This window comes from Tribolium madens, unplaced genomic scaffold (genome assembly GCF_015345945.1).
Source record: "Tribolium madens isolate multiple individuals breed KSU strain unplaced genomic scaffold, Tmad_KSU_1.1 Scaffold_91;HRSCAF=231;Tcas5.2_LG7, whole genome shotgun sequence".
Classification (NCBI taxonomy): domain Eukaryota; kingdom Metazoa; phylum Arthropoda; class Insecta; order Coleoptera; family Tenebrionidae; genus Tribolium; species Tribolium madens.
In genome coordinates, this window is record NW_025401063.1 from 9,850,788 (window position 1) to 9,864,603 (window position 13,816).

Here is a 13,816-nt window from a genome sequence, read left to right on the forward strand (position 1 = left end):
GAGAGAGAGAGTTTGTTAAATGTACATTTCAAGTTTCAGTACCTACAGCAAAAAATGTCAAATAAAAAAAATGCATTTTAAATAGCATTTAGGTATAAAATTCTGTGTGACACAAGAAAAAACCTTTTCTTGCGTGACTTATTTGGAATATAACACACTTGTGCCATAAATAAATTACTATTTATTGGTCGAAAAATACTTATGTTTATGTTTTTTTAAACAATGTAGGTACGCAAAACAGTATACGATTGTAAATCAGTTATAAAAAAGAAATGGTATACCTAAATTAACCGAAAACAATTTAGTTTTTCTGAGACAGATTTTGCACAGCATTGCTAAATCAAATTTATGCCACTCTTCAGACAAAATTTCAAGTTAAATTGCAACCAGCGTAAATGTATACCTACATAATGTAAATGTAAACGGTTAATTTATACATATATGGAGCATCACATGCAGTTGTGTACCTACTTTTTTATGTTATAGTAACTCTCATCTTTCTTACTGTCTCTACTATAATTTACGAGTATAATACACAAAGAAAAGGAAGTTTTTAAATATAATAAATTGTATCTACACATCAAAGTCGATGTGAGTTTTTTTCGTTATGTTCATGTTTTTGAGACACCCCACCTTATTACGCTCAGACTTCTATTAACAATTTGTATTAGACACTATGTGTGTAACTTCTCGTGTAATAAACCTCCCAAAAGGTAAGAAATCCAAACAATTCAACTGTTTAACAAGACACTATTATTTCGTAAGTGCGACAACACCTGTAACTATAGAAGAGTCTCAAGCGTTGACATACCGCAACCTGACACTTTTTTACTTTTTTTCCGAATGATAACTTCATTGCAAAACGGTAGAGAGGTTTCTACACCTAGATTATTAGACAAGTTTTAAAACAGCAATACGATACTCCATATTTCTCACAAAATTGATCTCGGTACCGCTTTCAAGATCACTAGTTTCATTTTTCTCTGATTAGTTAATGACATAATCTTAGCTGTGATAGAAGCCAAAGCGCGTTTCCCACGATTCTGCTGCTGCAAACTTGCGTTTACCACAAAACCGCACCGTCGTAAAACAAAATATGAACATTTGAATTGAAAAATCGCGTTTGAAAAAATCGATAGCGTTGCTTCAAGGTTTTAGAACGGAATAATTGTTGTTGTGTTAAACGCAAGGATTGGATTACTTCTGTTTAGAATATTTCGCGTAACTTCCTGTGAGAATGCCATCGGATTGACGTTTCAACACATAATTATCGAATTTTTTACATTTCACAGATAAATCGTAGACTAATCATGTCAGATGTTACCGCTTTATTGTTATTGTGGTAATTAGCACGATGATGACGTGATGGATGGTTATGGCCCATTAAATTATTCAAATAACCCGTCCCGAGGGGCTGACGCTTCGTTATCAGCAAAACTGACAGCTACACTGGTAATTTGGTTTTCAACTCATTACGCTTCCTAAATTGATTCCAATTTTGATGGTTCAAAAGTATTTAACCAAAACCAATCCAAAATAGGCGCATATAATAAACCAGATGGCACAAAAGTGAGTCAATCGTCTTCCCAAAGTGGTCAATGAGCCCTTCATTTACTCAGTGTGAAGTTTATAAACCCCTAGGGACAATCGTTCGGATCGCAGCAGGCTTGGTACGAGACATATGTTAAAACTGCTCTTTTCGAGTCTTGATTAGCACTCGACTCGATCCCAGGGGTCCCCAAATAAATGTAATAAACGATCAGATTAGAACAACCCTTAAAGTAAAAAACCTTTAAATCTCAGACCTGAAGTAACTGAAAAATACATTTTCAATCAATTTATAGAAGATTGTAATTAAAAATTGCAATAGATGATAAGTGTGATTTGATATCAGCTGTTAATAGATGGATTAAGGAAAATAAATACCATAATACCAATATGCCTAATTTTATTTATTTATGGATGGAGATTCCGTTGGATAAAGATAAACGCGTTTAAGTTAATTACTGTTTACATTAAGTTTTATCTCTTGAATTAGTCGAAACTCTTGTGATTAAACAAACAGTCCACACACGACTCTAATAAATTAAGCAATTAATTATCATGGAGCGACACCACATTTATGCATGAGTGATCCGTTGGGACAAATAAATTTTTCGAAAACATTTATTTACCATTTTATCGCGCTTTAATGTTGTCAATATCATCAGGCCGTTTCAGCAAGACTGACGTTTATAGATTACCTCATTACATCGTCGAAAACAATTCCTCGAAACGTAACATAAATCGTCTCATAATTTGAAATTAGCGGTGGCAGTTGGCACAAGTGCACTTAAAATATAATATCGCTGGAGATAACGGAAGATATGCGCGCGAGCTTTCAGAAAATGCAAGAATGAATTTGCGGACATGATGCAGTATCGTGTCATCTGAAACGCTTTGCGAAACACGAAACCTCAACCACATTTCACTACCTCACTGACATTACATTACCACTGTGTACTGTATTACCGCGTGCCAGTTCTCACATGGCGATACACTCGCACCACTTTGGGGAAAAAGGTTTCTTTGTCTGTAATGTCTTGACGCAATCGGAGTGATTAGAGAATCCTTTCAGGTGGTTTGAAGGACTTCAGGACATGGGGAGTCTATAAGCCGGATTTTTTAAGCTTGAACAGGTGAGGTGGAATTGATTAATCTGGCTCCGGAAATAAATATATTTTAGGCACAAAAAATAACCAACTTTGTTCTTGGCACCTGTTGCACCAGATACCCTCTCACTAAAGCATAACGAACTCAAATAGTACCTTATGAAATAATATACCTACTTAATATCTGTAACAAAATACATTGGACGACTAAATCAAGTGCGTATCTGAAATAAAAATGTCACAGAAAATTTAGCCAAGTTGGGCTCAAAAGGCCAGGTTAAAGGGATTTTCTCTTATGGTGTTTCCAATATTACATCTTTTGTGTATAAAAAATCATTTGTAAAACTGTCAACGTTGTTTAAAAGCTCATTAGATCTTAAAAAATATTTAATTATGAAATATTTAGACAAACACAAGGTTTCAAAAATATTATAAATCAAAAACTTAAAACAAACGATAGATGAACAGCTTGGTAATTTTGCTGTATTTGTATACGTAATTTATAATGACAATGTTATTAAAACAAAATTATTAAAAGTTAAAACGTCTTTCTTAGGAATTCAAGAATTCACTCAAACCATTCGAATCGTTCTGTCGTATATCGTCATAACCACTGCGCACTAAACTCCCTAAGCCGTTTGATCTACTGTGAACTGCACCCTTAAAATTTGCCTGGCACACAAGATATCTAATATCTGTGTTAAAACGCTGTCGACAATTAAAATTAATTGAAGCTGAAAAAATAAAAAGTCTGTTTCTTTTCTATCAATTTTTATAGGTATAGGTAAAAAAAGACAGTGGTTTAATTTGTTATTTGGTCGTTTCTCTCATCTAAATAAAGTAATGATGACTTTTCCTCTCATCTCCCACAAAAATTAGCGTAATTAGAGCCCAGCCAATTTACATCAATTATGTAATTGAGTCCGTGTCGAAAGAAAAAAGCGTCATGTGTCGGCGACAATTTATGAATGAAGTTGACAAATTCTAATTCAGTGACTTGGTCGAGTTTCAAATCGCTGATATGAATGAACGACGACACGTGATACCTTGTATGTATTTGATATTTTGGTTGTAAACCGAGCCGCCCCATTTAAATAGTACTACAACCAACATACGGAAAACAGAGCGTACCGTTTGGCTCTCTCGCCCGCAAATCTACCAAAAAAATAACAAATTCATCGAGTGGGAGTCTGGAAGAAGCTGGATCGAGTTACCGAGAACGACCAAAATTTATTACGCATCTTGATTTAAAAACATTAAACAATAAAATCTAATCTTGTTCGCGGCTTTACGGCTCTAAATTTAGGATAATAAAAAATACGTCGTCGTAAAAACACGCACATTTGACACTAGCTGATGTTTCTTCAACAAGGGAGGAAAACGTGGTTTGGATCGTATTCGGCCATTTCGCATATTTTTCTGACGTTTGCACAGTGCAATTCATAATATTTGAGCTAATTGGGGCATCCTTTAATTATGTGGAGGTTTTCGGGAGGGTGCGTATGAGACGGATTGCTGGTTCGGGTCAAAAGTTACGTGCTAGCTCTTCTTTACTTCTAATGAGTAGAATGGATGTAATTAAGTGGAACGTTGATAAAGCTTCTCTCGGTTTAGCTTTAGAACGGTTTCGCGATATTTATACACCTAACAATATCTCTAAACTTCAACTTCGTGTTCTTCAGGGAGTTCTAATTTTAATAACCAGTTTTTATGTTGCGAGCTCGGATTTCTACAATGGAAATATCTTCGACCTCAGTTGATATTTCCATTTTCTCAACTTTATTAACCGCCGTTTTCTTTGCTTTGGTTTTCTTGTCTGTGGCAGCTACTTTGTAGCGTTTCTCGGTTCATCGATACTTACTCTTTCACTCTAAATAAATCTTCTACGGTTTATGTTTATATACGAGTACCTATACGTATTTGTACAAATTAAATACCTATTCGGATTTTTACACCCTCAATTTACATACAATTTATTACCAAACGTTAGACAATCCAATTAAAATTGGTTTGATAAAAAACGAGACAAGCTCATTTACATCATGTAAAACTGTCGCCTAATGACTGACTGAATAACAAAAAGTGTCAATAATTAAGTGTCTCGTTCAAAACTTTTCGAAATACTAATAAAAGATTTTGGCAAAATTCCTCAAAATCATGTCAAACTTGACCAAAGTAGTCTTTTGAGCGTGCCTATTGTAGATAGATAGATGCGTAATAACGTCCGCGTTAGTCTTTAAATTTTAACTGTCTAGGTCGTTATCGTTGGCACAAGTATGGAGACAGTACGGATACGATCAAATAACAATCAAGAATCACGAAAACACGTTAGCAGTAAATCTGCTAATAGATGGGTTCTAAAAAATGTATTGAAAAGCACGTTTATTAATTCATATAAGTAACATTTTCGAACTCGCTGTTTGATGGAATAGATAGGTATATTATTCTTATTGCTTGGTATCCAAAATGCCGAAATTCAAAAATATTTATATGGAAACAAGATTTTTCTGATTGGTATATCAAATAATATGTAAAGTTAATTACTTACTTCTTTTCCCGCTAAAAAACAAATTAAAATTGTGCAAGTTTTATTTTATGGTTTGTTTTTTGTGTCTATATTTATTTGCGTATTTGGCCATTTAATATTTTACATTTATTATTTGAAATTTTTACAATTTCTCCAACAGAATATTTTACAGTTGTCATGAAAACGCAATAAGAAATTCATTAATAAAATATAATATGTACAAATAACTATACAACATCTCCTAATCAATGTTCATGCAAGCATGCCTGCCAGACACATCCATATGCATCGACGACATAAACCGACAGCGTTTCTCTTGTCGACAGCATCACATTACACCATGTTTATTCCAACCAAAACAATCTGCAATATATCTTACCCGCAATATTACAGATATGTTACCCCGTTTCGTGGGCTTTCTCACCCACCGATCCTCACACACTCGGACGTGGTAATCACAGCGACATTCTCGTTACGCAATTACATGGCAGTCAACCCTTAAACGAAAACTACGAACAAAACAAACGAAAGCCCAATTATTTATTTTTTATGTTGATTACGAACGGAGGTACGAGTCGAAAATTCGTTGCGGACACGGGCCTAATCGAATTTGTCATGGTAAAATTTTATTATAATGCTTGGGAAGTGGTTCATGGGTTGATGATGGTCACGAACGGACCACGAAACGGGACTATGAGCGAGCGAAATGTGACATGTGACATCTGGGTCAAATATTTTAATGTTGTCTCGACGCGGGACATACACAAAAAATTGTAGGCTAACACTATTTCGAATTTATGGGGGGCTTCCCGGTCACAGCCTCCCACTAAACGTTTATAATAACACGTGACAAGAGCCAAAAGTTTGGATGAGACTTTCTAAATTGCGAGAATGTTGAATTGTTATTCGGCAGTCTATACCAAACACTAAATTTCTTTTTTTTTATTGAAGAAATATTTTACATGCAAAAATAGTACTGTAATTTAAAACACAAGAATTATACATACAGAGTGATTGTGGAGTATGTGCAAATATTTCAACAGGCGATAGTAGAGCTCAAAAGAAGTCAAAATAACTCAACTTGCCTCAACCGAATGTTTATAGTTTCTGACATAATGAGGGTGTAACCTCCACATTGGCGTCGAAAAATAGTTATTTATTATGCAAGACGATAAACAATCTTTATCGTCGTGTATAATATTTTGATTTATTTTGTACTCACCCACCAGAATTTCTTGAATATAAACAGTAGATAAAAATTACTTTGTTTCACTAGACGATAAAAGACTACTTTATCTACTGAAATTAGTTGATAAAAGCACTCTTTAGCATTGAGTACAAAATAAAATATCAAAATAATGCAACATAAACGAATATTGAACCTTTTGAGTACTTTATCCAAAAATTTACATTGCTAGTAATCGACAACATTTGAGGTAATGAAATCTTCAACAAAATTTATTTTTTATCGTTTTATGATTGTTTTTTTACATGAGAACACTTTTTTCTGTGCCTGTTTTTACTAATTTTGACATTTTTTTTTTAAGTTGAAGTTATACATTTTTGCAGAACTAACCTCAATTTGAGTTGGTGAAGTTCAAGGCAGCGCCGCAAATTTAAATTTATTGACAAATCCCTCTCCATCTCTAAAACTATAAACATTCGGATAAAGCAAGTTGAGTTATTTTTATAACCTGTTAAAATATTTGGACATACCTACCTCAAAATCACCCTGTGTTTATATAAAAGTAAAAGGTACTGTCTTGCAACTACATATTAGGTATCCTCAACGTAATTTGTGACTTTTATGGTCAATGTTTTGTGATCTTTTACTTAAAAAAACATGAAAACATGTTACAACATCGCCGTTATCTACATACAATTAAATATATCTTGAATTAAGTATTTAAAAGAATGTCAAATTAATATACCTAAATACAATTTTTCAAGATTTTTCCTATACTCTTCATGCTTTATAAGAACTTATTGTAACAACATTATTTGTTTATTGTAACAAGAAATAAATAGTGAAATGAATGTGATTCAAAAAATATTGTGGTGCCGTTTTCTCTTCGAAACACAAGTTAGTAATTGCTTCCTTGTAGGTACATACATACGTTACTGTGCAGTTTTAAGGATTTAAGTGGCTCTATCAACCATCACTGGTGTTTTTAATCCTTAATTCATGAAATACCTACCGATTGGAACTAATAATAATTGGACAGTGATAAATTTTTGTGAATTTTTTATAAATTAAATGCTACGAGATCGATTTGGATTTATTGTAGGTTATGTTTGGTGTCTGAGGTAAACTTTTTTATTAAATATTTTCGATTAATCGCGCAATAATCGTCCAATGTCAAAGTTGACAGTGATTTGTGTTTTGACAGTGATTTGTGACCATGGTCATTTGTTGTCGTGGATATCATCCATTCAAAATCCCTACTTTTTGATTTCAGCGTTGTGCAGTACTCGGTTTAAATTAAAATATCTTTGAAACGATCCATTTTAGGGGTATTAAAGGTTATGCGTTTTTATTCGAAATTGATTAAGTACTCTATCGATTTGGGCAATAAAAAATTGGTGTTAAGAGAGCAGAAAAATGGAAAAACACAGAAAATGTGACCTGTAATTGCTGGAACCGGAAATTGAGTAGATGTATCCGGTTTTCGTGATTACCAGTTCAAAAGGTATGTTTTCGCAAGGAAATTTTATAATATTTGGTCAAATAGGTACATAGTTCCAAAGTTATTACAAAAAAATCAAATTTCCATACCCACATTCCGAGGGCTGTAAAATTCAGTAGGGATATTATTAAAATTAACATAATTTTTTAAGTCATTTTTGTCATATTTAGGTCATATTTATGAATAACCCTGTATGATCTCTGAGATTAGATCTTCAAAATCTGTTATTTACATAGTTTTAAAAAATTGCAACAGCCACAGAAAAAGTGTCTTCATATTTAAAAAAAATTACAAAAACTAACAATTTTGCAACATAATTTTTTTTCGAAGTTGCACTTCTATAAATTATAAACTATAAACTATAAACTTTGGGATAAGGCAAGTTGCGTTATTTTGACTTCTTTAGATCAGACAAAATCTCGCAAAATTCCTCTATAACTATTAAAATCTATTTGTGTAGGTAATGCTAGTCACAGGAGAAATAGGTAAACTAGAAACTAGAATTGTTACAACTGCTACCAAAAAAGGTATCTAATTTCAATTTCTAAATCAAACCGTGTTATTTCAGACCTACCGGTCCTAGTTGGCACTAACCTCTCGCTTATTTTGACACAGTTAACACAAAGCAATCGTTTAATTCTTTCAAAAGCCGCTGATCTAGTCTTGAAACTAGTATTTAAATAAAGCCTTAAAAGCCGCTCGAAATGGCCCATAATAAACACATTGTGTTTATTTCCGGTGATTCGGGGGTAAAATCGGAAGGGTCGAATGTATTTATTAAGATCTTATCGCGAGGCTCAATACGAGAAAAACAAGATTTAGTTGAGATTTTGCCATCTGTCTGAAAATTTCCCAAACTTCCTGTTTCTCCTTGATTTTTTTTTGGGTATGGTCTCTCGAGAACAGGTATTCCTCCGCTTATTATGCACAATAAAACAATAATTATCCTCCACACTATTGGAGCTCGGAATATAATCGCCATTGGTTCTGAAAGCTCGCCGATAGTTCGGACTCCTTCCACCAGAGAGGTGTGCGTTCACCCCTCCTCCTCGGTTCGTGCGAGGGCTTTCAGTCTGCTGCAGGCAACGAAGGAAGGAATGTAAAGCTGACCGAGTCTTGCGATAAAGCTGTGTTTGAAATTTCAGCGATGTTTTCGCTTAGTGGCAGTGCGTAAAGATTCAAAATTGGGTTTTGGGTCAGTGTCGAGTGCGGTTTTGGCGATGGTCCTTTGAGTGGTGTGATCGCGATAGCCGTCGGGTGCCATTATCATGGTGACTATAATGCCTTGTAATTACCTCAATGCCCAATCGACACGATGCGCGATAATCGATAAGATGTGCGACTCCAAGGTATAGGAATATCAAATCCCAAGCTCTCGTTGAAATCACTTCTTCGTTTCAGGTGAAGCGACCGAGGCCTGATGCAACGTCGGATCCATCTGATCGCGATCGGTAAGTCCTGAAACAATTTCATGCTTTCATAAATGAAGACAAAAATTGTTCAAGTCCAACATGACCTTTACTTGTTGTTTCACCGCGAGAATTCTATTTTACATACTCGGCAGACTTTATTATTACAAGGCTCAACTCTTGTCATCTGATAAAGTCTTGTTAGTCGCCACTTTGACAGAATAATGTTCTTGTAACCGTTGTCAAATGGGTGGACTTCCATTTTAATCCGCGAATGTATAGGGAGCGATATTTATTATCTTGAGTTTAATTCGTCCACCCTGTGAAGCGTGAAGGTTGACCTTTTGTGGCGACTGTATTCAACTCGCAGTCGTAAAAATTGCAACACTCAAAGTGAGATGTGGAATCGACGAGCTCATTTGAAAAATATTTGAAGTCATTTTTATGTAAATCTGAAATGTTTTAGGCGATTGGAAATATTTTGAAAGAGTACACACATCCTTTAAGATGAAATTCATAAATTCTTATGGTTTTTATAATTCTATAGAATATTATCTGCAGCTTTTTTTATTTAGCAAAATATGTTTTTTTTATGGAAAACTGGTACATAGTATGACACTGTATATGTTTATGTTTTGTTATTTAAGCTACTTATATATTCTTCATTGTAAGATGCAGTGTAGAAAAACTTTGTTATTAGAATTCGTCTTTGTTGTTATAAAAAATGTAAGTGTTTGCGAAAATCGAGTACCTACGTATAACCAATCCAATCGTAAACTTCTCATAAAATAGAGGCCATTACCATAACTGGTAATGAGATTCTTGAAAAAAGTTAATATTATAAATTATATCTAATATTACACATAAAAAACATTAGCATAATTCTGCTCGTGATTCTTTTCATAGATAATGAACAGCTCTTCTCTATTTATGTATGTAATAAATAACCACAACTTCAAGTGTAAACAAATGGAGTAAAATAACAAATTTAAGTCATTAGTAGAAAAAATTTTAAACTACAATGAAAGAACTTTGGCATTTTACTCAGATGAATGAATACAAGATTGTAATTTGATTGCAATCAAACACAACCAGCCGTTGTGTTGTTTTGAAATTACATTGGGTAAATCCGGGGGAGATGGACCACATTTTGAAAATCCTGCTATAAAATTATGATCTATTTTTCATTTTAAACTAAATATATTTTTTCTTAACATGAACATAACAATACTTATAAAAGTAACAAAATAAAAATTACACACTCTTTCTAATTATTATTATTTTCTATATTTTTGACACAAACCTGTGTCTATTTTTTTACAGTTCGTTTCTTTCTATTTGGCGCATTTTTTTTCTAATTTAATTTGTATGCTTCCACTAAAAATATACAAAACATTATCTTCAATAAATTACTACTATTTTCGTATACATCATAGCTATTAGTATATTTTTGTGTAAAGAATCTTAATCTTGCCACTATTAAACTGAGACGATTGTCTATACAAGAACTAAATTTTCTTGATTAAATTTTTGTGCAAAATACTTATACTTTTGTATTGGGTCACGCGTATCCCAAGCGGTCTCTCATTTCAGTACCTGACTTTAAACATTAAGATTAACACTGCTATGAGAGATGGGGCCATAGAAGGGCTTTAAGTTCAAAAGTCCATCTATTCCACTAGCTCATCTCTATCTCCCCCGGATTTACCCTAGTTATTTCAAATTTCTCTACCAAATTTTTACAAAACTGAAATATCAACGTATTTGTAAGTATTTGTAAATTTGATTTTGATTTTGCAATATAATATTTATTTATTCGACGAGTTTGAGTGTAAATCGGACGCTTTATTCCACCTCGTGGATGGTAAACCACTCGTTACACTCGTGGTTTAAAAATCCACTCGATCAAATAAAGCGTCCGATTTATACTTAAACGAGTTGAATACAACATTTTATTCTTCGAATTAGACTCAACAAGGCTTAAACTTGCTTTAAATCTGTTAAAAATAATTTGACGTTTCGTATTGAGAAATGCAAACAGTTGTCAAAACTTCCTTACCCGGGAGAAAAACCGTAAATTTTGACAGTGTCGAAGAAAAGATATTTTTTCAATAATTAATTAAATGTTTGTTTGCATCCAAATTTCGTAAAAACTTCAAAAACTGTTATTTAGGTTTCAAATTTTTGAAAATACGTGCAGAAAATTGTAAATTAGCTAAGAAACAAAAGAATTTTTTTCACTTGAAGGAGGTATAAATAGTTTTATCTTCATAAAAAAAACACTGTTATAACGGAGGTTTTATTAAGATTAACTGGAAAATGGAAACTGTCTGTTTTATTTTAATTTAACAAAAAATAAGGCCTTGGCGCTAGATAGACTCTCCGCCAAAATTGTCACATAATTTTCGTAACTGGATAAAATCAAATTTCTAGGTATACCTACTCTGTCCGCGGAACGTATGCAGTTCAGCAGTTGTAAACTTGCGTAATCAAAGGGCGAAAAAACGCCTTGCCATTGGTCACTGGGCAAAATACATCGTTTCATTTAAATACAGGGATGTTTTAAAAATTAATATAACATTATTTAAAACATTAGAAGAAAAAGTATGTAATAACGCGTATTTGTTCTCCTTGCTGTAAACTGCTGCTTGACATTCCCTATTTTTATTTATTAAATGTCTTATGTAAGCCTATTTCCATGATTGTTAAGATTTATCGACGAAGTTGCCAAGTTTTCATTTATCTTTCCATGTAGTCCCACAGGTGCTCTAAGGGAATTACGAGTATAATATTATTCCATACGATTCGTTTTTACAAAAAGTCAATAAGTAACAAAGGAACAAGGGTTTTATGTAAAATAAATGTAAAGGTAAATAAATGATTCACTGCGGAGCATCGGCCGGTTTATACAATTATGCATAATCAAAAACAAGAAATTGTCGCCAATATACAGGACAATTCAGATAAGATAATGAGCCTGACGATCTGGCGATGCAACCCAAAAAAACAAATATCATTATACGCCTTTGATCAAATTTAAATTAAGATTTGCAAGTTGAATCCAAGTTATCATCTTATGTCCCTCTGACATCAGCGCAGAGAACGATCATTAAAGTGCCATTCAGGTCTCGCGGAATGATAGATAAAGTCTTTTCGATGTAAACCCAATATAGAAAATGTGTGAAAGAATGAAACATTAAAATTACATTTTGTTGCACTTTTGACATAAAACGACATTCACTTATGTTCATGATTCCATTATTTACTATCATAAATTTTGAAGTATTTGCTCAATTTTATTCATAGATTTTTCTCGAGATATAACCAGATACCTACTTGATGGTAGTATTAATGCTCATGCTCAAAATTTTTACTTTTTGCAAAAGCAAATGCTTTACTTTTTATTCATACGTTTAGGAGTTTAGGAGGAGGGCAAATCAGCGCTACAATTTTTCTTATAAGCACATCTTGATTCAGCATCAGCAAATCTCACACTGCGACTTCTTTATTTTATCACGCATAATGAAGTAAATAATCGTCCGAAGAATTAAACTGCTGAGTGTTCTGGTCAGTATAATGCAAGCTCGCTGAATGGAATGGATGTATTTTTACTATGTTACGAGTACATTACTACAAAAATGCTGCGTTGGTAGGTGCTTTATGTTGAGTCTACGTCTACGCTGGGCAAGCCAGAATGCTTTGCTTCCACCCGCCGCCGTCGGGTAAAAATGACCATGTGGGATTAGGGCGTAGAATTCTAACGACAGGACTGTGGATGGGACATGTGTTTTCGACCTTAATGAGATGTACTCTGACACTTTCGTGAAGTGGAGAGATTTTTTCTTTTTGAGTCTAGTCTCAAAACGTCGTGCACTATTAATTTTATTTAATTTGTTTTTCAAACATAAGAAGAAAATTGCAAACATACGTAATTTTAAACCTGCAAGTAAAAATCAATCTTATCTAACCACATTAGCGCTGGGTTATTTAGTAAGCTTTATGATCTGTGGTAAATTCACACACAATATGTAGCGTTTTAACTGGAACACATTTGTAAAGTACACTTGAATTATAGTGGTAAAATAAAAAATAAAACGTTTTTCAACGAGCATTACTGAAATTGTAACTTTTTAAGCAGGTGTTTTGCGTTCTCATTTTAAAATAAATTTGAAAACATTATTAATACAAAAAAATTGTAAAAAAGTACCATATGTTCATATAAAAGAGGTATATGTATGTACATATGTACATAAAGTCTGTTTTTTTTAACTAGAGTTTCTTGGATTCTTAAAATTTGTTGATTACATTTTTATAAATAGTTCAAAGATAAATAAAATACGTGTACATTAAACTCTCCTTAATTTTTGGTAGTTAGCAATACAAAACTCTGTTATTTTTCTTCTTTCTTTGCAACATAAAACTCATCATTAATGTGTTCTCGTCTAAAAGTGGGTTTGATTTGAGTAACAGTTTTCTTCCCACATACTAAAGGGTAGGAAAATTTCACCAATTTTTACTATTTGTGTTACCCAAACTTTATTA

General features: G+C 33.2%; 1 protein-coding gene across 3 annotated transcripts in view; it reads left to right on the plus strand.

The window, feature by feature from the left end:
• The window catches only part of LOC123012097 (eyes absent homolog 2), a 48,277-nt gene that overhangs the window by 19,574 nt on the left and 14,887 nt on the right, over positions 1-13,816 (plus strand). The window contains exons 1-2 of one of the 3 annotated variants that reach the window (XM_044409891.1): positions 8,930-9,214; positions 9,267-9,316. The exons of 1 other annotated variant lie outside the window; for it this stretch is intronic. In XM_044409891.1, coding sequence (XP_044265826.1) covers positions 9,134-9,214; positions 9,267-9,316 — 131 coding nt within the window. In that variant the 5' untranslated portion in view covers positions 8,930-9,133. Of the gene's footprint in view, positions 1-8,929; positions 9,215-9,266; positions 9,317-13,816 lie in introns of those variants that run through there. One more of the 3 variants, XM_044409892.1, reaches the window with a different exon arrangement.